The sequence below is a fragment of the Zootermopsis nevadensis genome, unplaced genomic scaffold, assembly GCF_977971745.1.
Source record: "Zootermopsis nevadensis isolate Lab colony 2312 unplaced genomic scaffold, Znev_1.0 Znev_ptg000021l, whole genome shotgun sequence".
Taxonomy (NCBI): domain Eukaryota; kingdom Metazoa; phylum Arthropoda; class Insecta; order Blattodea; family Termopsidae; genus Zootermopsis; species Zootermopsis nevadensis.
The window spans coordinates 16,473,557-16,501,265 of NW_028259153.1; the positions used below are offsets into that span (position 1 = coordinate 16,473,557).

The 27,709-nt window shown below is 39.1% G+C and overlaps 1 protein-coding gene across 5 annotated transcripts in view; it reads left to right on the forward strand.

Moving 5' to 3' along the window:
• Cen (cerebellar degeneration-related protein 2-like) overlaps positions 1-27,053 on the forward strand; it is a 50,728-nt gene extending 23,675 nt beyond the window's left edge. For 3 of the 5 annotated variants that reach the window (XM_022075591.2, XM_022075587.2, XM_022075589.2), the window contains exons 2-8: positions 19,720-19,832; positions 20,802-20,950; positions 21,076-21,250; positions 21,549-21,698; positions 22,371-22,468; positions 22,806-22,965; positions 25,253-27,053. In XM_022075591.2, coding sequence (XP_021931283.2) covers positions 19,720-19,832; positions 20,802-20,950; positions 21,076-21,250; positions 21,549-21,698; positions 22,371-22,468; positions 22,806-22,965; positions 25,253-26,647 — 2,240 coding nt within the window. In that variant the 3' untranslated portion in view covers positions 26,648-27,053. Of the gene's footprint in view, positions 1-4,649; positions 4,868-14,686; positions 14,917-19,719; positions 19,833-20,801; positions 20,951-21,075; positions 21,251-21,548; positions 21,699-22,370; positions 22,469-22,805; positions 22,966-25,252 lie in introns of those variants that run through there. The other 2 variants (XM_022075590.2, XM_022075588.2) reach the window with 2 other exon arrangements.
• Positions 27,054-27,709: the final 656 nt, after the last annotated feature.

The window sequence follows — 27,709 nt, forward strand, 5'->3', positions numbered from 1 at the left end:
GAAATGCTAGATTCGTATTGAGTGGTGCGTCAGTGAGAACTCTGATCGTCTAATCAAGTACGTTCCTGTTATAAGTATTCACCTGTGTTACCTATTTTCTTGCAGACCCACAGACGGCATGAATCGAACAAGGTTTTAAAGCTGCCTGGGTTGTGACGCTTTGTGGACTCATAGGTAGATGCCAGCGTTTCGGGCTGAATGAAGACGTAGACTGTATGCGTCTCTGAAATGCTTGGTATCTGCCAGTCATCTTCACCGCCATGAGAACCTCAAATCTCACGGGTTTTAAAACTGACTTAAAAATGTATGGAGTTTTACTTCTTATGGCTCTTATGCGTACGCCTTGACGGTGTGATGATTGGACAAGAGACGCACGGCTTTGAGTTTTATCTTTATTTTACTCATTAGACTCAATTACGTGTTGGTTCTGGTACGGTAGTTAGTTTCGAAGTTTCTTGGCTGCCTAGCCAACTTTATGAAGGTAGCTTTTTGTGGCTGTGTTGGGCCCTCGGTACTTCTTCCCGTGCAGTTCGTTGATCGAACTGGCCCAGCCTCGTGTCCAGCGACAGACTCTGCTGCTGCATTGGCGAACCTTCGAGTGGTATTACCAATCTTAGTTGCTTAGTTAAGTTAATTTTAAACACGGCGATAAGTATTTTTACTGCCGACTGTAACACATAACTACATTTTGCCAGCATAATTATTTAATTTTCTTATGATCCTCAGAGTGAACTGCGATTATTTTATAAACCCCAGTGGTAATTATATGTCCCACCAGCTTCAGCAGTCAACAAACCTTCATTTTGCATTTGTGTGTCTTGCATGATTTTTACTGAAATGGCATTATTTCCTTAAACGCATTAACACAGGTTAACTTTGTAATGGGGAAGTTGTGTTTTCTTTGCGGTACTGTCTGAATTCTTAAATATTATTAAGCGAGCTTTGGCTTCGAAGGGACAGAATGAACTAGTTCAGCTTTGTAGTGAAGTGTTGTTTTCTTTGAGGCGGAGACTCAGTTTTGAAGTATCATTTAGAATGAACCTTGTGCTTCAAAGGGTTAACTGCTGTCCCATGGCGGGCTTTGGTGTCGGCGTTGTTGAAAAAGTGCAAGCAGAGTGAAGGCGAGGTGGCAGGAGCACAGCATCCTCACGCACTGATGTACCGCGCGGTGCAGGCCGCGTCACGATTTAAGGGTCTCTCGAGATAGGGGAACATCACGACTGAATGTAGATGGCCCGATTACGGTGGGTTGGACACGTAACCCAAAGGTGAAAACTCTTTTCTGTTGTGAATTTGGGTTTCTAAATACCACGTTGTTTAACCGCAAAGAAAACACGATGTGTCTCCATTAGGAATATCTGTTGAATGGTGCTGTTTAAGAAAATTATCGCTGTTTTAGTCTGAAAATCAAGCGAAGCCTGTAAATATATTCCGTTGGAAAGAAACTCAGATTGGTGGAAATTAAATCAAGTGGTACATACAGTTAACCACCATGCTTTAAAGCGTTACCGAATAATTAGGCTCTTTGTTTAAAATATATTATTCTATGTAGTGTTGTAGGAGGTCACTAACTAACACTTTGAAGGAACGTGTCGCCTCTATCCTAAGGATATTTTTTTTAATGTTCACAGATTTTTTACCGTACAAACTTTGAAGATCTTAATCTGAATGACACTGTGCTGTTCCTATCTTAAGAAATTCACAGTTTTGCTAAGTCTGTTTATTCCGAACTGGAATCGACATTTTAAGTCCTGAACTTTCATGTCTTCCTTGATGTAAATGCATGTTCATATATTCTGGAAGTATTAGCCTTGAACATTTAGCTTCATGAAAGCGAATTTTTATGTCTGCTCTCTGAAGTGTGTTCGTTCATGTTGACTGCGTTGTATTATCCAGCCAGACCACGCCTGTGTAACTCTGCCTCAGCGCCATTTCAACCTTACTGCTTGTACTCTCTGGTGAGACCGACCGATCTGGTTGTAGCGGCAGGAACCCGGTTCTGATCTCAGTCCAATTATCGTCTACGCTTTACGCTGCTTATTTGTTTCCCGTTTCGAATCCTCGTCGTCTTACTATCTCTCTTGGCCCAGACTTTTCTCCATTTTCTTTATAATTAATATGCGTCCTACCGTAACTCATTCGAGGCTGCATAATCTCTTACAGTTGAAATAGTTATAAAATAACCAAATAAACAATTTTTGGAATACTGACATCTGTGATGAAAGACTCTTGGGTTACAAGCCGCGTCAGCTGGCTGCATGGTGAATAAACCATATCTTCTGCCAACGTTTAGAGAGCAATCTCTGCTGTCATCCTCAGGCCTAGTCTTTCATTAACTTCAGTCGCCGCGAAAGCTTCACTTTATACACTAAAATCGTGTTTCGTAAGTTCACTTGACGATTTGCTTCTTGTGTTGTTTGCCTGTTTAAGGATAACAAAATCTTGTTCATTATAAATGCTTTAGTCAATTCTGGCGCAAGGATTTGGAAAGTGGATTGGTATTGGGAAAGAGCTAGTTCGTGAGATGTTGCAATGGATTGTTTATTCTCTGGCGGATGCACGAATCACATACCTTTAGGTTAGCCGATAACACTGTCAAGATTGTGTCAGGAAGCTGTTCACCCAACCACATCGGGATAACTCCAATTCCGCGAGCCTTCAGAATAATGAAGTTAATGATGAAGCTAAGAGCAGAATACATTCAAGGAATTCAGATCAAAATCTTCTAAGAATTCAGCTAAATAAACCCGAGAAATTAAATTCACAATACTTACCGCCGTAATTTAAGTAAAGTATATTCCTGATAACATTAAAGTGATTATAATCTCAAGAAAATTCTTTCTTGCAGTCATTTTAGAACCATTTAAATTGTGCATCCTGACCATGAACCTAATAGTTCGATGTCCATACATCTATCTGAATGTTATTCCATTCGGAGACCATCGTAATACGAAACCATGCGACCATTGTAAGTCCAAAAGTTTCTCGTCATGCACTGTCTTAAATTTCGTGTTTACCTTCATCTTCGTTTGATTAAAAAATTTTCCAGAAGGCTTTGTTTCCGAACATTTGGATTTTGTTTTTCAGAGTAAGAGACCACTTTCCCAAACCGCACAAAACAGCCGGTAGGATGATTCGACATTTGAGTTTGGTTGTGTAGAACTTACACAAATTGCCCCCTCCGCCTAACCATTGTTTGTTTTAAGTAATACAGGTTAGGAAATATACGTGGTATAGTGAATATTTTCATTTTTTTTTTCAGTTCGTGAATACTAACTTTTGTTACTCATTTATCTATAAACTCGATCCAGAGCAGTCACAACTTTTTTGTTACTGATATCTATCGCTCCTATAAACATCTAGCGAATTAACGTATGAGATGCGGCAAGAAATGCTTGTAAATTGCCCGTTATTTCCCCCCCCCCCCCCCCCCCCCAGTTTGAACTGACAATTGGAATCGGCCTACAAATTTCAGTAAAAATACCCAGCGCAAAATTATGAAAATATGTTAAGCCATTCTTGAGTTGTTGCATGCTGAACGGACATGACAAGGCTAGAAGTTACATTTCTCATCTTCCTTACGAACGCGCATAGAAATTGAAGTCCGTATGCATAATTAATAAGTACACCATAAACGTATATTTCATTGAAGGTGTAGCTTCTTAACGTTATAACCAGATGGAAATTAGTAAATTAACTTCGCGTTTTGGCCACTTTACCATCGGGTAAAAAGTCTTTGGAACTCGTTCTGTAGAAGGCTGTGTGGGTCCTAGAGCCAACATGGACGTGGTGGTGAAGATAATATATGCCCTATAGTACTTGATATTCTAAGAACATTTTGTTTCTCTGCTTTTCGCCTTTCTCCTCATTGGCGTCGCTTGTTAGAAACAAGCGTTTCATCAGTCTCCTCTTATTGCTTTAAGCAGGTAATTATCCGAATCAGACGTTTTTCTCGGGGCCACTGAACACGAACTCGCATTGTTCCAGAGCTTAGGAATGAATGGATTTCTAACTGCGGAAGTGTAGGCCTGTCTGTGGGCTATTAACGTCACGCGCACGTTCCTACATCCTCAAACGGTCCATGATTTACGACCACAGACATTGGTGCTGAGTCTGTGGTCTGGTCTTCCTCTCCTATCCATGAATTTTTGTCATTTAAGTTTTTGTGGGGCCGTAAAACCCTCCGGCACTCCTAATTTGGTATTCGAGAAGTCCTTGGTTCGAAACTTCGCCCTGGAAACCGACTATACAAGTAGTGTTTTCAGTAGAAAAACTTTGTTAATTAACCGATGAATCAGTTAATGTAATTAACCTTTCTATCGGAGTTAAGCCAGTTTATTTGCAAGAACACTGTCCTGCAATTTTCTCTCACGCACGAAAGTAGCAGGTGTTTTTGCTTCCGTTTACCCCATTCGATTCGCCGTGACTGTAGCCGGACATGTGTTCATTGTATAGGGGACATTTGGTTGGTGGTGTTGGTAGCACTAGACACGACGTCGATTGTCTTACGTCACAGGCAGCGCCGTGTAGTTTAGTTCAGTTGCTGAAGCTCAAGATTACGAATGGTTTGATGGTGTGGTTGTGTGTACCAACTGAGACGTTAAATAGCTGTTGAAAGTGGACAGTTGTTACTTCGTTTTGAGGTAAAATGGACATGGTTGTTATTTTTTTAAGTATTTGAAGGACCTTGGACGCGCACACCAGCTGACAAGTAGTTGATCGTGTGGCCTAGTTTGATGTCGCCACAGTCTGCGTGAATAACAGTTTTTTGTAAACAGAGTGAGTGAGTTTATTTATTGGTACCTGGACGAACGCGTTATGGATGGAGGAAACGAAGATGATAATGATGAACAAAGCATGCTGGAGGGTAAGAATGTTTAATATGAAGGCCGCTACCCCTATGCTATTGATTTTCATGTGACGCCGCCCAACTGACTTGGCGTCGTTTTAGTAGTAGCGGTGTATGTTTGTTATAATTCAGAGGGTCTTGCCTTTTCTTCATCTATCATGGAAATAAGCGGTGCAAATATTGTGTTCGGATTAACTCTGTAGAGCCCAGTGGTAACTATATGTATCAGCTGCTCGCACCAATCAATAACTCGTTTAGCCCCCACAGTGTGTTCATAGGAAATGTTAGAATAAGGAACAGGGTTCTGTAACTCAGTAAATTTATATCAGGGCTGAAGTTGGGATTATGGGAAGTGGACGAATTTTATATTCATGTAAATATGTCAATCGATCCACTTCCCACCAACCCCAATTGAGACCTGAAGATAGAGACGGTATGTTTTCCGAAACTTTAGCATCTACCGAAGTATCTACGTCACCAAAAGCTGGAAGGAGGGCATTATAATCGTGTACTTGACCGACACGAACAAGAATTAAATTCGTTTTGTGCTGGCCACGATAAAAAAATTTATGGCACCCCATTAACTAATTTTGGAGATGGAAAGAAGCAGCAGATGACGCTCATTTTGTGTTTATTAGAGGACGGTGGCCCCAAAGATTTGTATCAGGAAGATAAACCAGCTGTCTGCTTGATAAGAATACAGTGTGCTGTGGAAGATTGTAAGATTACTAAGTACAGCCTACGTAGGGCTGAGATAAATATTCTGACATTGGATATCAGATTTCGGACGAAGGATTTGCTACTGTAATTTTTAATGCACAAGTCATTTGTGTTAATTGTTAACAGGGGAAGACTCTGAGAACGTATTAACGGTATAGGGAGAAAACTAGGTTCATAGCCACTGAATTTAACAAAATGTAATTCAGAAACTCGTTTCATAATATATCAGATTTTTTCTTGGGACTTTGTAAACGGTATGTTGTCAACAGTAATAAAATGGCTGTCGTTTTGGACTTGTACACACACACACACGCATCCACTCTTGCACACATTTACATAAATATGCACGCACGCACACATCTTTATTACATTCCATGGATCCATAAGTTAGATGGCAGTAGGATGTGGAATAAGTTATAATAATACATTTTTTACATATTACAGTTGCAATTCATACTGTTATAACATTAATTAACGACTTTTCAAGTTTTGAGATTATATACTTTCGAATGAGACTGATCATGAATGCAGGTCTAAAGAGCCAATTGTTTGAAAAGAAGCTATCGTCACAATTGAGTACCCCTACATCGTATTCGGGAGGTACCGGCTTTGAATCTCGACCCGGAGGGCGGATATAGCCTACTGTTTGAATTTTATGTGATTTTATTCTTGTTCTGTATGCAAATACTCGAATACTTTCTTAAAATGCGACCATTTTTCCACGTCCTTTCCAATTCATCGTCCACAATCAACATATAATTCAGTTATGTGAACCTGTGTAGTTACAGAAGCGTCGTTAAAGAACCGATATATCAAGCAATCAGTCAGAAGTCAGTTGTAGGCTGTCATGGTACTTATCTCAGCAGTCTTGAGAAACTGAGGAAAACGTGGAAGAAACCTCAAGAAAGGTGGTAACCGGGCCGGGATTTGAAACAGGTACCTCCCGAAACAAGTGCAGAGGGTTACAGAAGTGCTTAGTCATGGCTTGTTGAAACAAGTGGTTAGCAAACACAGCTTATTTTGCTGGAGACATCATGCAGCGAGTGTATGATCTGAAAGAAAAGTGCAAGTTGGTAGCCATGTGTCCTTAGGAATGTTTGTGTGACTACTCATTTAGAGAACAAGTTGTGACGTAATATACCGTAACTGCATGCAGTCGCTGGTATTCAGCCTCTAATAAGTCGGTTTTATACGTAGGACTGTCTGTCCCCAGTTTTGGCGTGTTCTTGAAAGTGCAGCCGAAGTAATCCCTGGTTTTGTGTAACGTGATTGCAGTTATATTTGTTGTACTGGTCTAATCAAGTGCCCAACCGCTTGGAAAAGGACATTAAAAATCACGAGTGGAACGTCACGGTCCTGCTTTGTGTCCGGGATGACCGGGCTTCGAAATTGACCATGAGTTTTCGTGCTTTTCTACGGGCTGTCAAAATAAATGCTGGATTCACTTAAAATAGGTCACGACCGCGTCCTTCCGTAACTATCATAAGTTGTAGACCTGCCAGTGTCAGTTTTGAACGCAGCGAAATAATGCAGTTGACAGAACGTCTTTAGCGAATCAAATGAAGTTGATTAAATTATATTAAAGCCGACAAGTGTTGCTACCATACAGTTGGAGTTTTTTCATCACGTGCCCTGTCTTAAACCCTAGCTATCTTACCAAAGAATTGGGCAGGATTTAAAGTAAATAAAGGGAAAGATTCTCGCTCCACGCATGATGGTGGTATGTCTGCTTTAGTTAGTTTTTTAGTAAACGAACACAAAAAACGAGGGACGCAGAGAACGCTTTTGGAGAATTCGTACGTTTCGCTCCTCTTTCAGTGTGACATTGGTGCCGACATTTAGACGCCAACTTGACTGAAATATTCAGTGATATGGATTTTCTGCAGTTTTGGTCAACTTTTTCCCTAACGCAAGAAAAGGAACGTGCTTTACATAAAGGCAGTGTGTGGGCCCAAACGCCTATTTCCTGTTTTCTAGTACATTGACGACTTTGAAAGCTCTTTCTTCTTTTTTTCGTCCTGAAATTCTGGGTACGATAGATCCTGACGTATACCACTGTCTCTTTGTGGTATTATAATCTGAAGCAGTAAGTGTGCAGGACTTAATCTTCCTTTGTTATTTCATGATCCTAATGCGTACTGTTATACTAGTCTCAAGCAATAGATATATAGAACTTTGGATTAATTTGTTACTTCAGACAGCAAATAACTGGAAATTACTTATCTGTTGAGGCTCTGTTACTTTCTCCAATGTTGTTATGGGAGTTTTTGTTATTTTCTAACACGAACCATCTGTCGACTTCACAGATATAGGCATTTAAATAACGTGAGTTTACAGAACACGTACGACGACACCAATCGTTTGGAAATCACACGTTAGGCGAATGATCTCACTTTCGTATCTTCCGCTAATGTATGCGCTTTTAAGGTAACGGAGAAACGTCGTGCTGGCTTTGGTTTCCGGCGGATGTGCAAGGCCATTGTATTCTCCACGAAATTGTTTAGTTGTTGCCCGCAGTTCATTCCCACAACCTCTGTGTCTAATTAAAAGCGTATAAATAACGTGCATTATAATCACGACGTCTTAAAACCTGCTCCCGAACAGCAGCAGCCATGAAATGAAAGTTATTTTCGTCTAAGTAAAACAAAATCTCTTAAGTCGACATCAAACATTTCTTAGTAAGAAGATTCCTGTCGTGCCTAGAACAGATTTACAGAGTGTAAATTTAGTAGTATTAAACGAAAAATGTTCAGTGTGAAACAAAAATGAAATTGTGCAAAGGGAGAAGTTCCGCTAGAATATGCATCGTTTTCTCGTTCATATATTCATTTTGTTTGGAGTTTATTTCATTTAATTTATATGGGCAGGAATATTACTGTAATAAATGGAAAAGAACTTAACCCGGTCCTTGGCAAAATCTGCACAGAATCCCTTGAGTTTTTGGGAAAAGTAAACAGTAAACAGTTATTAAAAATGGAAATGCGTACTTTTCAGTAACAATATAGCTTTCATACGCTGCATGAAGTTGTTAATTGCTATTTGGATAATCAATAAATAGTAGCTGACTACTGAGAAATATTTTTATTACGTAGACGTTCCAGTGTCAAACGGAGATTTGACACATTTTCCTTGGGATTCCTTGTAAACAAAAATTTGTTGCAACATGCATTCCGATTTTCTTAAAACTAACAACTAACAATAAATGCAGCAATTAATTGTAGAGAACAGGATTGGCATTGGAAACTTCATAGTTACTTGGCTGGTGAAGAAATTTTCTGATATTACGGAACCTGAATGTTCATCGCCGTGTTTACAAAACCCACTATTGGGCTCACCAGAAACAGTTTAATGTACTCTGCACCTTTGACACCATATCTGCAAGAATCGTTTTATTATTATTCTCCTATAAATTTTTAAATTACCGAACGTCGCAGCCGAGATAATTTCTTAAATTAGGCCTTCCTTCGATATCCTTTCAAATTCATTATTAATTATTCTATTACTCTGCTCTATATAGCCCGAGATGCGAACAGCGTAGTTTAAATAAACCATAAATAAATATGAAGGAAATAAATTTTCCTAGATCGCCAGGCGTGAGAGAGTGTAACGATGTGTTGATAATGTTAATGTATATCACGAAGCTAGAGAAAGGTGTTACAACTAGTAGGTCTGCAGAATGATGAATGGAAACTGGTGGTTTTGTTGACAAAACACGACCCGGAAGAAAGGCTGTAATGTCGTGTCTGTGTGCAGATGTGTCAGACTTGCAAGAACTTCTTTTTGTGTGAATTTCAATTTCCCTTCTTACAGCCATTAACATTCGATTAGAAAAGTGGATGCAAGAGCAGTTGTTATAACACCAAATGTTTTCATTCCTTGCATCATTTGGGCGAGCGCGGACTGAGTGCTACTAGAGAACTGTTCTATTACTTGTAAATGATTATTTTTCAGAAATCTGCGTCATTGTAACGTAGTCTGTTCATCTATGAATACTTACACAGATTTGGCTCCTAAAGCGTATTTCACAGACACTGTGACATAATCTTTCTTTAAAAGTTGATAGTCTCAAACGAAATTTCCTGCTCGTATGTTGGGCCCACATGTTTGTTACCTTGATCCCAAGTCATTCCATCGACCTCTGCCTAGATTCGCTTGAATCCGGTTCAAAACGTCAATCCTTAGTTGTCTAAAATCGTTTTTTATATTAAGACTTTATCAACGTTCACCTTAGGACTACCTTCAGGTATTCTGACCGTATCGTCCTTGTTTAACTGTGCACTACGCTGTGCGAGCATGGAGGTGTTGCTAAACGAAGTTTGCCTCAACACCAGGTGTGCGTGAGTGGTCAGCCTAAAATTAAAATTGCTTTTAGTGGAGACCCAGTACCAAATTTAATCGAAATTCGTTTCAGTAGTCTGAGATTAAAGGTGCGTGAGAATGGAATTACTTTGTACCAAACTGCGTGTAAAATTGTGTCTAATACAGTTTTCTCACCTGACGTAAGGGACAGTGAAAACTGAAAATATTTTTTTAAATTATTATAGGGTAAATTATAAAGTAAACATGTTTCTTTCAGGATAGAGACATTTAAGTGGATATAATTTTCGGGTGTCCATTGTGTTTCCGACACTAATTCATAATTATGTGAAAACTTTCGACATAGTTGCATACACTCAGCAGGTAAATTACTTTGTGTACTTCTTACTTACACACATTGTTATTTACCATTAATTTGATACATTTTATTTATTTTTGTGTGAAATGCGTGGCGGAGTCCTTTAAGAATTTCTCTTTCTGAGATGCGCCCTCATTTCGCTCAGTTCTTTCGAGGAACGAGTGTGAGGAAGCCAAGGTGACGACGTTCTTATGTTATCTGCATAAACTTTATGTATTTAAAACATAACGGGGGGTGTTTTCATCCGCCTGCATGTTTTATCTCCGACACTACTCAAAATATTTAAAATAAATTTGGAATTGATGGTTCTGTACAAAAAGTCAGCCGAATTTGTGGTTCAGATCGAAGCTGACATCTAATGTAACCGGTTTTAAGAAAGTCGGTACAGAACATCGTGAAGATATACGACTTTTATTTAGAATAAACTTTTTATAAGCCTGTACGGGCGCTGTATAATCTGAGCTACTGAAAAAGCGTCTTTAAGTAAATTATAAATAAATATAAGCCTGTAGTGAATAATTAATAAAATAGGCTTACCAAACATAAATTGTTATTTTGTGACTGTAGATTGGTTTCTGCCCTGAATGTAAAATATGTAAATAACTCATTTGAAACATTTTCTCCTTTTGACCCTCAGATAAACAAAGCTACTTTAGTATCAGAATCTGTGAAGTTTCTTCCTTCGGAATCCAAAAACGTACCTCAGTACTGATACTTTGTTCTGTCATGATCAATTAGTTGTGCTTCGTGATCTGGACTGATGTTAGGCGAAGCGACAAGGTCGAGTCTGTCTCAGGGAATTCTTGATCGTTCTATTGTCGGTTTAGTCAAAATTACGTCATCCTTTGTTGTTGATTGTAACTTTACACTTCTTGTTCAACTGTCAAGATACACATCAGTAGCTGTGACGTCGTCGCTCTGTTTGTTTTCGGAAGAAGTCTGCCTCTTTTAGTGAATTTGAATATATTCTCATGCCTCGCGTCTTCTAGAAAGCACTTCGTTAGAAGTTTGGCAAAGCTTGCCTCGAAGCCTCTCGAACACGAGTAATACGTTAAAAAGTCCGGAAGAGCACTGATGAGCCCGTAACGCATACTGTGATAAAGGCCTCCGAATAATTCAAGCACCGCCAATACAATAGCCAACCGTTAGACACGATACTGCCAAGTCCCGCCCACATCCCATTCTCTTAAAATCCTACTGAATATCATTTTCCTGTCTCCTTCTTGGTCTAATGGGTGTGTTCCAAGGGGTTTCCTCGCCGAAATTTTAGTTGTATTGCCTTCCACTACGGTAATGATACTAGGCGACCTGTTTGAATCACTGTTTTATTCTCTGTGGCGATTTAATATCATGAATTGTCCTCTTAGGCCCAAATATTTTCCTGCGTGCCTAATTTTTAAAAATAATTCGTGATCACGTTGCTCCATCAAAGAAAGAGGAAATCGCGTTTCATTCCCATACCAAGAAGCTGGAAAATTGTTCACACACAGACACTCGCACTGGCGTATTCGTGTAGCTATTTTCACTGTTTCGAAAAGTAGACGAAATGATATTTATTTTTACTTTGTATGGGTATAATTTGTTGTGTATACGGTGTTCTGAGTTTCTAAAGAGATGTTTTTTTCTGCATGTTGGGAAATTCCTTTCCTCACGCTGTGTACATTTTGGAACTCTGAACTGCAGAGTCAGATCGGCGTTTGCCTTAGTGGTTGAATGATGTTTTCTTACGACGTCAATTCAGTGCCCCAGAGATTCCAGCGGATGTGAAATCATAGTAACATGGTTGTTATCGTTTCACTTCATTAAATTCGGTGAATGTGTGCTGAAGCATGATTTTCTTCGAGTCGAATCAAGTCAAGTAGGTCGTAGTCCATCGTGGTTTACCGAGCTAGCGATGCGTAGCAAGGCCGGCTGTCCCTGCACAAATCAAGGATGTACCAAGGACATGTTGGTCAGCTTAAGAGTTTGGGTCTCGTGAATGGCGATGCTGTCCGGTGCTGAAGTACCAGGCCGTTACGGTATGTAGAAAAAATGCAGGGGCAGATCCACACGCTTTTAATCTCGACGCTCTGAGAGAGCGAAAGAGTGGTTCGCCGGCCTCACACTTCGGCCGCTTTACTCCTGGGAAAAGAGCTGACCGTACCATTGATCGAATCCATGGCCGGTCTGGGCATGGCGATGAAGAGAGACGTCTCTGCCCCCACTGGGAATGGAATCCCAGTCCTTCAGCCAATGCAGTCTCTTTATTGACGGACCTAACCCTGCGACCTGCCTTTCTTTCTCAACTATTAATAGTATGTCATTTCCTGACAACTATAATGGTTATTGTTGACAGAAGCGAAGTGTAATATGTCGGGTCTTCCTGTTAAGCACACAAGCATTTGCCTTTTGTATGGTACAGATAGGGTTCTGATGGATTCGATCCTTGACGTTTATAATGACGCTGTTTTGACCGCAGAGGTTATAACGGTGTCAAAAGATAATGGGATGATGATAAGATAAGGATTTCGAAGTAAACTGTTGTGGTATATGCGAATGTATTATTCTGGCACTTGCTTGGACTGACCGAGGAAAACCACTAAAACCTTAGTCGGGGCAGTCTTTACTGCGGCCAGAATTCGAACCTGATACCTCCAGATATAAACCTAGATCTGTGCCGCTAGTTATGACGTAATTTCTTTGTTTCTATTACGGTACAGAGTAATGAGCAATGTCAGTTATTATTTCGTGCATAATGACGTCTACTTAACTTATAGAACTAAGTAGGATTTGAGTTTTTCACGGCGGTGAGTACGACGATAGCCGTCTTTTGGATTGCTGCCTCCATCACCAGGGCGATGAGATCGTCTCTGAAACGTTGGTAAACTTCTATCCAGAAGACAACTGTTAACTGATAGAAGTACTTTTTCTACGATCGCCATTTTCCCATAATTCCGAATTGGAGACCGCACAGCAATTAGCAATAGTATTGTAATTTTGAGTCCTCAGTATCGTCATGTTGGTGGTGTTGTCTGGTTAAGATGAATTAGCCCCCTGTGTCACGATGTGTTTAATCAGCGTCTGTAATATTGTACTAATTTAACCAGGGATGACGGACAGACTCGCAGGTAGGATTCTGAGAAATCTTCAAATCAGTTTTCGCTTTAGATTTAAAACCGCAGTGTTACGAGGTACGTTCATAAGCTTGCCTTTGCTTGTAACTTGTGTTGCTCTTGTTCTGAAACAAAATGTGGCCGCAGTTGGACGTGTATCGTCTTCATAGAATCAGACTCTCACTTTATTTCCTCCCAGGGCAATTCGTGCTCCCAGAGGACCGAGGAAATTGTTCAAAACAAGAGCAGAAACTCTGGTTCAAGTATTTCCGTATCAGCGTTCATCTATAGGCCTATTCGTAGATGTGTAGTGCTGAGGAATGAGTGCATGTTATATTATTAAAACTGTTTGGTCATTGTCGGTGTATTATAGACTTTACTCTTTGACAGCTTTCATTAGTTTATTTGTAATTCCGACCCTTTTATTTACTGTATCTGTCTATCCGTCTGTCAAGGATTTTTTTCCAGAATCGAGTCGAATTGTGTGGAATTGTGGCGGACGACCGCTTGACTTTTGACAGATTTGAAAATTCAGTAACGCAGAAATATTGGCAGTAAACTTCTACCAGGCTACAAGTTGCTACAACCCAGAAGACGGCCATCTTCATACTCGCCGCCATGAGAACCTTAAAATTTCTCATAAGAGATTTCTCACCTTCTGTAAATTAATGAGGTTTGAGATTCTTACGGCAGTCGGTGTAGGTCTTCTGGATTCTAACACTGTTGACTTGTAACAGAGAAACATACTTCCTCCATCTTCAAGACTGAATATGGAGGCGGTGTATTCCTCCCAGAAGTTGGTGCCCATCTGCATGGGGGTATACGGCGTCACAACTTATATGACCTCCATGGGCAAGGTATTTAAATTTACGTAATCTGCAAGTTCGGTTTACTCATCCATGCGGTAAGTTGGTAGGCCACTATCTGTTCCATGCCGATAAGAGCGCAGTAGTTAACGGAGGAAAGCTGTTCGTTCTTCCACTTGTTACTGTTCGCAGTCACACCTTTCAGCTGTAGGTGTGAGGACGTGTTGTGGGTAGCTCTTCGCGTCCCGTAAGACTGCAGCGGTCTCTCTGGCAGATCGGAATGCCTCGTTTTTCGTGATCAGCTGTGCGTGTCAAGATACGCGTCTACAAATGGAAATGTATTAGCTGTTGTGATTATATTTTGGTGTTTCTTTCGATATTTGGAACCAGGCTAATGATCAGGACACAAATTTGAAAGTAAATTATCAGGAAGTTCTTCTGCAGAAGCAGAGAAGTCTAGCCCTGTTCTGATATTGTAATCGGCAGATGTGTGAATATTTGCAAAATTTATGGGACCAGCTAGTCTGAAGCAAAAATTTGCTTTTGAATCGGTTCATGTATAAGAAATTTGCTTACCCGGAATAGTGTAAGAACTTATATTTATCACAGTTTTCAGTGATAAGATTTTCATTGTTATTCGTGCTTGTGAATGTGTTGATGTGGACAAGATGAGTGGGCGGAGAGACAGTTCTACTAGCTGGGATTCCCCAACACCAAACTCTCTTGAATGTTGGGATTATTCGATTGAACTTGAATGTATTCAGGGTCCCGAAGGTAAGACGAATTTAGGACTTCAGATCGCCATCTTGGCGTGTTATACTTTCATTTCCAACTCTAACTGAAATATGTTGTACCTCAGTAAATGATCTCGTCTTCAGCGGTTTAGGTGACTTAACGCCTGTACCACCCTCAGAATCATCTTTTCAGCGTCGCCCCGTGGGTTTAAATCCACCGACCACCTGTTTGATATTTTTGCCTTCCTGTGTATAAGAATCGTTTCAGTTATATTTCGGTAAGTTTGTCACACGTTTCAAAATGTTTACATTTCTGCAATTTCTCTTCCGCTGTTATGTTTCCATATTCCACTACCGTATTTTATCACTGATCGATTTGTGTAATTTCATGTATTTTCTCGTGGACATTATTTGGTCAGAGTGTCGGTAAATTATTCTACTTCATTCTTCGATGTCGTATATATAATAGGCTGTAATACGTCCAATACGAATGCGAGAATTTAGTTTATTTAATGAATAGAAATTATTAAATGGATATAGCTTATAGAAGCCATACTCATTATTTTGCAAAATGTTCTCCATCTCATTTCGCATGCTCGGAGTCCGTTATCTACTTGCAAGTTTCTGATCCGTTCGTCAAACTCGGATTGACATGTTCTTATAAAATGTTGATTATGTGTCGTCGAGGCAAATGTAAGGCATTTTACTGAAGATGCAAAGAGAACTTTTGATTAAACAAGAGTAGCGATTCTTGGCAAGTTCTTTTACGACCGTAAGAACACCCTACACCTGGAAACAAATTATTTTTGCCTCCAATAAAAAGTTTATTTTGCAGGTTAGCTTCTTTGTTTGGATTAACGATGTGTTTCCATACTTTGCAATCGTGTTATCTTAATGTTCCCCGTAAAAAGTAACGCCATTCGTTCTGATATTATTTTAGGCCTTGCAAGCATATTTCCTGTTTTCTCAGGAAGGATCTATTAATCTATTTCTCCGTGCAATCTCTTAGAAGCTGACCGACGTTTCAGAGGTGCTTACTGCCTCCATCATCAGGGCGATGATGGACTTGGATTTGAAGGAAATTTTTAAGTAGACTGAAGGCTACTGAACGTACTTGAATCAGTGGTTACTGCAAATTGGATTATGCCTTTTGATTGTTACAAATAGAATCGTGCACAGTAATAAACAAGTAACTGACGTATCGCGCTTTACACATTTCGCATTCCTCTCGCGTTTCAGCTGAAACGAGTAGAAAGTTAATTAGTGCATTGGGTCGGCCACATGATTAATTAGGACAACGGGAAATGTGAAAGAATGAGACACCGATACATAAATATTCTAGTAATTTTCTTATGGTACTTTTAATGTGGTCCGAGCTTTTTTAAACGAAGTTGGTTTCTAATAGAAGTGCAAAGACGCTCTTTGTCGGCGTGGTGTATTGTGCGGTTCCGAATTGTTGCCTCCTTCAGGATTCATAGTATTACTAGTGTTTATAATATGCCACGATATTAGTTTCAGATGTCAGGTTGTAGTGACAAATGATTTATTGTGATTCACACATTATTTTAAGCGTTCGATATACACGTGTGTTTCAGAAACTTGTACCTGCAATTTCATAACATGAATGCAAGCATACTTCGATTAGTTTTATTGTAGGAAGACGCCCCATAACGCAAAAACACACAAACCAAAAAAAAAAAAATCTTTCTCCGATAGACTCGATGTCAAATGATAAAACTATTCCTGACAGGTAATTTCAAATCTTAAGTTTAATTGTGATAATATTAAATACTTTGCAATAATTTTGTACTGTTATGTTCAGGATGGAGGCAGAATTTACGCATTTAATGTTTGTGTAGGCATATAACTCAAGAATTACACAGCGAAACAACTCTGAAGACCAAATTTTGAACACACCGCCGTGAAAATCTCAAATTATAAATTATAACAACATACAAAATGCATTTAAATATCCGTTAACATGTCCTTAAATGCTAATTTCATGTTAAATAGTATTTACTGCATTGCTAATACTCTTAAAAATATGTTCGATGATTTGTAGATTCAAATGGATGTTGAAGGTTTGTGGAAATTAGCTTGAGGAAAATACATCGTTAGCCAGTTGCAGCGAGCCAGACGTTGTTGGCCAACTAGTTTAGGCTTAGTATGCATTGTATCTGATAGATTCTGCTGTGTTCTAGTGCTTGGAGTACCACTGGACCACAAAATAAAACAGAAAACTTCCTGTTTCGTACTCAAAGTGTTGACCCGGCCAACACGGCTATCATAGTTGACATGAGCCCCTGGGTCTTGGCAGGCAAATAAATGAGTTCCCAGTACATTGCGACTTTCTCCATATATTTATTCTCAGGTGTGATGTAATGTGTTCACGGAGAGCGACTTGTCATCCTGATCAAACTTCAACGCTAATTATTTTACTGCTTTAAGTGTGATGTAATCCTTTTTGCATATTAGTCCCATATGAACCCTTTGAAGCCCGAAACTCGTCTAAATAATCTTCACAAATTTAGCCTGTACCTCAAAGAAAACACAACATTTCTTCTTAAAGACCAGATGGTCAGTCCTGTTTAAGGAAGTAATAGCTGTTTCCGCTGATAATCGTGCTAAAGTCATTAAATGGGCAAAATACAGCGTTACTGATTACTAAACCAGATAACTGTGGGGTGAATTTAATTTTCATTGTAATTAATCCCTGTTTTAAATAAGTTACAATCTTATTAATTTTTTTACTTTCACAACACAGAAGATTGGTACATGACATAAACTAAGTCATATCAAGAGGGGGCAATTATTTGTGATTCTGTTCCTGTAGTATTTCTTTTTCTTTTAGTTTTGACAACAGAACTTTTCACTGTACGGAGAATAATGGAGGTCCTGTGTTCTCTTAATTAGCCGTGTAATTTGGTTTTCTATTGCTGCCGGCTGTTCGCGCAGCAACAACGCCTTCACTATTACAGAAGAGCACAGTTCGAATTGGGGCAATGATACAGACGAAGTATTTTTGTTTATTTCTGTCTTTATTTCTTATGTTATCAGTTCATGATTCTTTAGGGTTGATTTATTTTCATTTAGATATATTATTTAAAACATTCGTGGAAACCGGCAAATGATTACTGCTCGTACTGCCATTTTGTGCAGGTTACGTAAGTATTAGATGTTACGCCTAGTGATAAAACAGAAACGGGAAATTTGACTTCTCGATGGTAAAGGTCCTTATGACGCAATAGCTTCTTAGAATAGTATAAAAGGCCATAATACGGGTTCAACCGATGATATGCAGTCCGTTAATATAAATACGCGTTGTTTAAAAAAAGATTTGACAAGTCCAAGCTAATTTAGGAATTGTTACTTATCAAACGGTGTTATGGCACGGACATGTACAAAGTTTCCTCGCAGAAATTCTAGTTCTCCTTAAGGCCTTAGACTGGCGCTACGTTCGCGTCATAGCACTTCGATTCCTATTTCCGCTTCTGCATTACAAATGTCAGTCAGTTAAGATGTTGAAGGAAACAGTCGATTTTTACGAGAACAAACGAGACGCATAACTGCAGCAGAGTCACCTGTGTTGTAAAATGTTAAATAGGGGCGAGAAATCTGACGTTCCATAGCGCCCTATTAGTTATAATGACATGTTAAAGTACGTAGAGTAAAGCTGTCCCGCTGCACGCCATGTAGGCGTTTGGAGGGAGAGGTAGTATAGCTCCTACTCACTCTTAATGAAGTGTTAAACCAGGCATAAAATCTGGGCTTAAGAAAAGGAACATGGATGGAAGCGTTTTTAGTTTGGAGAAACCTTGGAAACGCAAGCCTATTGACAACTGTTACTTTTTATGCATCTTAACAGACGTTTAATTAAAGCACGCAAATTGTGGGAGGGGAAAGTAGCAGCCCAAAGCATATCTTACGGTTTCCTGGCGCAATGAACGCGGAACTGCAGCGAGTCTGTGGCTTCCTGCCGGGAATTCTATATTCTGGGTTCTGCAGAATGGTCCTTCTAGTCAAATTGCTGCTTAACAAAGCTATTGAACTTCTCAGATGTTATATTTAATTGGCACATAAATTATTTTGCCATGTAACGTATTTGAAAGTATGTCACTTCGAAAATGTCATATAGAAATCGCAAATCTTAATACATATATATTTATTGTCACATGTTTTGTAAAATGGGCCCGGAAGATCAACATTGACGTTTTCGTCACTATAAGAACCCGGAACCTCATAGATTATAACATTGAAGTGGGTGGCAGGAAAATATGCTTTGGAGATGTAAACAGAATTAATAGCCCCAGGACAGGGTTAAGTATCAGATTAACCTTCAGCCGTGATCATGCTCTAATAATAATTTTAGTAATACAATAGTATTAAATAAAATAACATGAAGTTTCAATAAATGTTGTAATTTGCAAACATGGCGTGTGGGTGAAGTCACAATTCTAGGAAACTGATAGTGATTCTACAAGTAACTGAAAAAAGTATTTGACCATGGATGGACCCGCACTGCATTTGAATTTGTATCTAGAACTGAAACCTGAGATAAATGTTTTCAGCAAGGTGTGGCCAGTACTTCCACAGCACCAAATAGTTTGCCCATAATTGCACTCAAATTGGTTTATATTAGAAGGGAAAATGATTGAAGCAGCATGAACAATTGCACATTAATTGTTACTGCAGTCCCATTACAGAACCTCTGGATTCTGCAACAATTAATGTTGCAGTCATCTGAATATCACCTGTTCATGGATGATATTGTTCAACCAATAAAAATTATGGATCCTTGACACAAAACACTGTAAGTGCTGCATTTTGCATTTTGTGCCTACAGATCTCCAGTTGGCAGCAGAGCTTGGGAAGACGCTTCTGGAGAGGAACAAGGAGTTGGAGAACAGTGTGAAGCAGCACCAGAACATAATAGAGGACCAGACTCAGGAGATTGAAGTTTGTATAAATTATAAGTCTTGATTTATGCCTGAATAATCACTGTACATGCAGGAAGTGACCATGGCCCATTTTAAGTCACTATCCCAGCTCTTGCTTGTAATGGCAGGAGAATCGAAAATAACCCGTTAAGGTAGTTGGTCTTTGGGTAATGCTCTTGAAACTTCGGAGTTACTGGGTTTTTGGACTTTGTCCATCATCCAAGGTTAAAATTCACGCAACGTTTCGAAAAGTCCAAAAACGCAGTAACTCCTTCTATATCATACCATCGTTAACCGTACAGAATCCAACTCTTGAAACCTAGACCTTCGTATGAAGTGGGATTACTAACCATCCAATGACTGTTCAAAAATTTGAAACAACAGCTGTAAAGTAAAGGTGATTTGAATAAATATTGGAGAAATGGGATACGGTGAGGATTAGGAAGCTACAGAAAATGCCATCTCTAAAAAAAATCTATGATAATGAATACTCTGGAAAAACGCATGTGATGTCTTGATAAAGAAAACTTGGAAAACAATGAAATGGAAATCAGGAAGCGAAGGTTGTGTCATCTGCAAGTGAAAGGCTTTCGCATCTGATGATGGGGAAATTGGGATGAAGTGAAGGTTTAGTTGTTAGGCACATCAATGTGAAGGAACTTACACGCCTACACATGCACAGAAATGCATTTACAAACCTCCTTTCCCACTGACTTGTTTAAATTGAAATAAACTTTTTCCTAGTTACTGTTCTGATTCCTGTGTTGTCAGTTTGAAATGGTTCATATCAAGAACTACGAGCTAGTAATTAGTTTACTATAACTATTTTCTGTTCTTCTTTGAGACTGCAAGGAATTGTGTAATTCGCTGGTTACATTTTCTTATCGCATGTTCTTTCACTCTGCGAGCATGATACGGGAAGGTATGACAGCTGAATCAGTATGTCCTGAATAAAACAGGATAAAATGTGTGTACCTTTTATCTTCAGTATCTCACAAAGCAGACTGCAGCACTGCGGGAAGTGAATGACTCCAGACTCCGAATCTACGAACAGTTGGAAGTTAGCATTCAAGAACTAGAGAGAGCTAATCAGAGACTGGCACTAGAAAATTCGGCAGACAAGAAACATATCAAGAGGTAAGAGGGCGGCTAGTGCATAATCTTGTATTATTGATACCTTAGTCGGTAAAGGGATTTAATGAGCAGTAACCTAATTCATGAGAGTAGATATTATCAGACTGATGATGATGATGATGTTACAGTTTGTGCTTGAGTATAGATTCGCTAGAATCACGATGTGAGGAGCTTCAAAGGGCCCTGGATGAGGTGACTCTGCAGCAAAATAGTCAAGCGAGACGTCAGCAAAGATCGAAGAGTTCTTCAGACAATAGGAACTCCAGTGGCCCTAATATAAAACTGGAAAATGAGGCAGACCAGGTGGGTTGTGGAGGTATACGTATTTTCCAAATGCATTCTTTGCATCTTGCTTGTTTCGTTGATGTTTTATTCTGGATACAAACCATTCTAAGGCAATCATATTGCAGGTATTTTACATTATACTTAAATAAATTGCCCCAAAGTTCTGTGCTGTATGTCTTCAGTCTTTTGTACAATGAGCTTTTTTTTAAAATTGTTTTTCTGTTCTAAACTTTACATAATGTGGGTACTAATATGAATGAAAATGGTATGGCCATGTACGTAATATCTTAGTATAGTATGAGCATTGTGCTTGCAGCATGGAGATGAAGGTGTTGACATGAAGGAGAATGCAGAAGATGAAGAAGTGATTAGGTTGCTGGAGCAGCTTCAGGAATCAAGGTCTCAGAGAGTGAAGGAACAACGAAAAATATCAGAATTGGAAGAGCAATTGGCTGGTCTCTTGCAGGTAAAAAAAATAAATAGAAGGGGGGGGGGGGGTATATGTAAGCAGCCAGAAGCAGACACATTTACAGGGAGAGGTTTGACCTCATCCTCACCAGGTGCTGTAGCTTGTGTTCTATAACATGTCAAATGCGGTATTACAAAATGGTTGGAAGCCAGGAATCCAGAACACGAAAGATCTGTATGTGCAGTATTTCTGTAATTGGAAGTTAGAACTGTGTTAAACAGAATCCTATCTTATGGGGAACAAGTTAGGAAAAATGCCACATTCATAAAAATTTGATCTTTAACCTAGAAAACCATAATAACCGTGATAACAAAGGTAGCTTGGAGATTCCCCACTCAGTCACTTTGACTTGCAGGAAGGAATTTAGGTTTTCTTGAAATGTACCCTTTTTTGCTGAGAGATTTTAACTGAAATTAAGTTGTACTGCATATTTTAGCAGAACTGCCCAATGTCAAATTTCATTAAAATCCACGAGCCATTACCAAGTTGTTTCATGCAGATAGGCAGATGGATTGAGGTATTTTAATAGGCACTTTATAGGGATCTGAATATGCATAAAAATGTTTTGATTCAGCTGCTTTATTTTACAAAGAAATTGTGAATGTTGTAGTGGTGGTGATAATTCTCACGCTGAATTGTGATTTTATTTCGCTACATTTGTTTCACTAGGAGAACTTGGCTCTGGAGGAACAGCTAACCTTGTTGCGACAGAAGGAAGAAGATATGAAGTCGCTGCAAGAAGAAATATCTACTTTGGAAGAAGTCAGGTGTGTTAAGCCTTTTACTACTGTCAGGATTAAAATAGAGCCCTATTGATCGGGTTAGTGTAGTGGTGACACTCAAAACTTGTTTTCAAGACTTCACTGGTTTCAGTCTTAGTCGGGTTACTAGTTAGCCATGCTTAATCATTTTACAGTTTTCTTTAGGTGTAATTGAATGGCTAACTCTTAATATTCTGAGCCTATACTTTGAAGACCTATTTTTTTATAGATTTTACTTAATCCCTCCAGTCAAATTCTGTGGTAGCACCATAGAATATTCCACAATTGGTTCCTTGGAATTGCCCCGTATGACACTGAATCTTGATTATTTCAATTCTTTTAGGCAAGGACACTTGTGTGGGCGCTGCCTAAGGAACATGGATTCCAGAGGTCATGATGAGCTGTCAATGATGCTAGACCATGAAGAAGAAGAAGAAGATGGTAGTGTGGTGAATTCTGTTGTGAGTGAAACCCACCGCAGCATGATTATGCTCCAGATTCAGGTACTTGGGGGCACAGTTCATGTCTTCCTGTACTGAAAAACAGCAGGGGTAAAATATCTGTGAATCAGATTGATAAAATGGGCTTTTTCATTTGTGCTGTTGTACTGTTATTATTGATATTATTTATGGATTCTTTAACTACACCTTGTAACACTTTAGACCCTCAAATTTTTGTTTTATTTACCTGCCTTCATGCTAAGTGCGTGGCCACAGTTACAGGCTTCTGTTTGTATTACTTCTAGTTGTAATCATAGGCAGCAGTGACTCTCAGAACTAAGCAAAATTCTGGAAGCTGCTCTGAGAGATACAGAATTCAGTCTCAAAATGCAGTTTTAGTCACTCACTTATATCTGTCAGGCATTACTGTAACTGGTTAATCCTGGCTGTGCGAGATGATATTTTCCCGTAAACTATATTTAAATGTTTTACAGTATTGGCACAACTTGGTGACATACTACTTGATTTTCTCATAATAGGAATATAAAATTAATACTACAAAATAGATGCTCAAACCTGTCCCAAAATTGATGTTTAGTAATTAAGTGATGCATATTTTTAAATTACTTAGCCATAAAAGTAGCTAATGTCACTCAAACAGTGGATGACTGACGTCTGTCAAAGTGTGCCATTGAGTTAATATTGTAGTACAGAAACACATGGAAAATGCTATAACATTTTCCTTCCAACCTGGTGACTACACATCCAAGACAGCATTACTTCAGAAAGCTTATAGCTTTTATTGCAGATGTCACTGCTTAACTTGTTATATTCATTTTTCTGGGTCAACTTATTCAATAAAATTCAGTTCATGACTGTGGAAGGGACTTCTCTTTCCACTGCTGTATCCAGATTAGGTGTCGCTGATACAGTTACAGAAGTGTACTTGCTTGGGGATGAAGTGGCCAGAGCATGGACACGACCATCTAACTCCTTATGTTTGAAGACATGGAGTTCTTCTTCCATATCCCCATATACCTTCATGATGTGGAGCTTAGACACAGAGACAACTTTACCTCTTACTCTGAAGTTGTGTGTTCTTTGCACAGATATGAATGTAAAATTTCTTATGTTCTCAGGGTGAATGCAATATGTCACAGTTGTCTTACTTATGGTCTGATCATTACCTGCTCTCTGTATTGCTTGGGCTGTGGAATCAGTTGGCCTTCATACTTTTCAAATGGTGTAGGTTTCCAATAAAGAGACACCGCATGTAGGTATGTACAGTCTGTTGCAAGTGACTGGACTTGGTGTGATCACTAACATGCTGGAAAAGACAAGTCTGTAATTAACCAGCTGTTGCTGACAGGAACTTCTAAAAATATGCTTAATATGAACCTGTGCCTTAACCCAAAGTAGGATTTAATAAAATGAAATGCTCACTGCTGTTTAAGTTAAACTAATCGCTTGCTATCCTCCACATTGTGCTCAGGTTTAAAATATGTGCAACTTCACCTCTGCTCCTCCCAAATACCATCATAGTATTTTTAGATGCAGGTAACTTTGGGTAACTTCACCTTGGTATTAACATGTTTGCTTCTGTATCCTCCCAGCAGTCATAAATACCGCTATATCTAGCCTACTGTTTGCAACTTGGGCTGGATAGCAATACACAAGCACTTCTCATTCAAACAAAGATGATATTATGTAATTAGTCACTAGATCCATAGATAGCAGACGTGTTTGGCCTTGAAAGTGTGTTATGTCAGTACTAATTATAAAATGTTCCTCTCTTGGTACAAAGTATAATATTTGCTATGAATTATAAAGGAACACAGATTTTTTTTTAATTATGCCCTGCTGCTGTGCTATGTTAATGCTTCTGAATCTTATTTCAATATATGAGGGTGTTTCAAAATGTAAGGTAACAGTATGTTGGATGTTACATGAATGGGAGGTTCTTGCCCACTGCCGTACAGTACTGACCTAACACCAAGCGATATCCATCTCTTCAGACCCCTAAAGAAGCACCTGGCTGGTAAGCAGTTTTTAGCCGATGGCGTCTTGCAACATACTGTAATTTTCTTGTTAAGGGTGCTTGACACTGATTTCTTCCTCACATAGACAGATGCCTTTGTGTTACAGTGGGCCAAACATCTGTGGTGATTATGGAAAAGTGATTTGTACCAAATTATTTGTATGCATCAGACATGCATCTGTAAAAATGGAAGTCCTTCAATAGGGGTGCTTGTTACCTTATTTTTTTCAAACATCCTCTTATGAAAATTCAGTTTATTTTGTTGACACTTCAACATTGTCTGGAGCTGTTCTCTTCATTTCTCACACACAGGATCCTTCTATAGAGGAGGGGCAGACACGTGACAATCCATACCGCGTGCTGGTTGAGAAGTATGAAGCACTGCTTGAGATGCAGCGGCGTCCAGCCCCAGGCAGGCAACATCATGTTGCTCCCAGCACCAACTGTCTGTCCTTGCAGGAAGAACTACAGTTATCAGGAGACTTCTCCAGCTTTAATGGAAAAGTAGAGGCAGATGCAGAGAGTGACAATGAAGGCATTGAGTCAGCTGTTCCTAGTAAGAGTTGTAAGAAAGAGACTGATACAGAGAAAAAGGCTGAAAAAGCATTTTCTGCAACTCCAACAGACTTCTCAGAAGCAGAAACATCATCGTCTGGTTTTTCAGATGAGATTAGCAACAAGGCAACACAAACAGAGGGACACCTACCACCAGGTTCATTTCTTTGTTCAATTGCTGATGGAGATGATTGTCGCTTCAGTATCTACGATGATGCCAGCCCTATAGAAAGTCGTTTCCGAAAGACACCCGAGTATCGTCAACTATTCCGTGAGATATTTGCTGTACTCAAGAGGGCAGCAGAAGCAAAAGATGAGGGTGAACAACTTCCACTGTTGGAAGATCTGACACCTGTAGCAGAGGCTCCTAAAGTTCCACCAGTGACTCCATCAAAAGAAGAACTTCCAAATGATTTTCATAAACGAAACAGTAGTAACAATGCACACGTATCAAATCCTGATCTTCCAAACAAATCGACAAGCAATGAGGACACTGCAGGCAGTATAGCAGACAAAGAAATTATTCTTGATACGCAGTCAGATCCTAAAGCGGAGCATACAGCTGCTGGATGCAACCCACAAGATTTAAATGATTCTTTAGCCAAAGAAACTGACTTACCCCAACCTAAAGCAGCACCAAAGAAAGACATATTGGAATATCTGTCTGTTGGTGTGGGTGTTAGAAAGAAGTCTCATGGAAGAAAGAATTCTCCCATGAAAACCTTGAAACCAACTGTAGCAGAAAGAGTGGAACAGATAGAATCAATTCCTTCTGTAAGCAGCTGCACTAGTGTGACATCTGCCAACAGAGGCAGGAGGAAGAGGGAGGTGAGGAATTTTGATAAAGGAAGAGGTGGATACAGCCAATCACCTATAAGAGGGGAATCACCCATGCCTTTTGATACTTGGAAAAAGCAAGAGATTCAGAATTCACCTTGTAGCCAGCAAAAGCCCTCATTCTTTCAGCAGTCATCTTATCAGAGGTTAGGACATCAGCAACAGAGCACATGGGACTTCCAGCCATTCATTAGTTCTGCATCACAGGAAGTTGCCAAGTTAAAACGTCTCGAAAAATCTTACGCCGAAGTTCTTCGCCTTGGACCTCAGAAATGCAGTAATCGTCCCATCCCTACAAATGGCTACAGAAAGTGAAATAGCAACAGACAAAGCTGTCTGTGCTTCTTGGCTTCTATCATAAATAATATTTTGGAACAAGTGAGGTGAGAAATTTATGTTGCCTTATGGCCTTTAAAAAGAGACATACTGTAAGGGTTTTAATCATAAATTAAACTGAACAGAGGTATGGTGTTGAGGTAGTGCCAAGTGTTCCTTCATCCCTTATGTCATAACAACCACAATTATTTAAATTCTGCAATCAGCCTTGTTCATGTGGAAGTTGTATGTGGACATTGGTGGAAGGTGTAATGAACTGCCTCTTGTGCCATGTGTATATTTTTTCATGTATTTTAACCAAGCTTTGTAAAAAAAATATCATTTAGTGTATGTGCAACAATTGTATTGTAAATTATGTGTATAAAAGCAGCATTAAGCAAAAGAATGTTTGAACATTCCTAAAGATCTATGAATGGTTTCAGCTATTTTGCCCATTAATACAAGAGTTTCAAATTTCATTTTCTTGTATGATGTTTAAAAGTTACAGGTATATCACAATATTATTTGCGAACTAAGTAATGAAAAATGATATTATATGAAGCATCCTGCAATATAAGGGGTGAATCAACATTGTTAAACTAATTTTCTATTCATATTCTATTGGGTATAATCAAGTCATAGTGTAGAATAATTCAAGAGTGTTCAAGTACCTTTCCATCCAGCACACCTTTCTAAGGCACTTTAGATTTGAAATTCAGTGCAAATAAAGGGCTATGCGTGAGTATCCAGATTAATAAAAATCATGGGGAATTGCCACAGGTTTGGATATTTGTACACATTATAGAGTTCTGTAACTTGATACACACACAAATGACCAACTTAGCACCCAGAAATACTAAAAATCCCAGGAGTCATTGGTTTTCATCTCAGGGCAATTATTTGGTTACTGTTTACATTTGTCCTCTTCTAAGAGGTAAGTAAAATAGAAAAACTGTGATGGGTGAAGTGATTTTTACAAGTGTATTCTGTTATTCACTTTCAAAATTAAGTTTCCTTTTTTTATGGGAAAATTTTCTTTGTTTTGATGATATATATTACTGC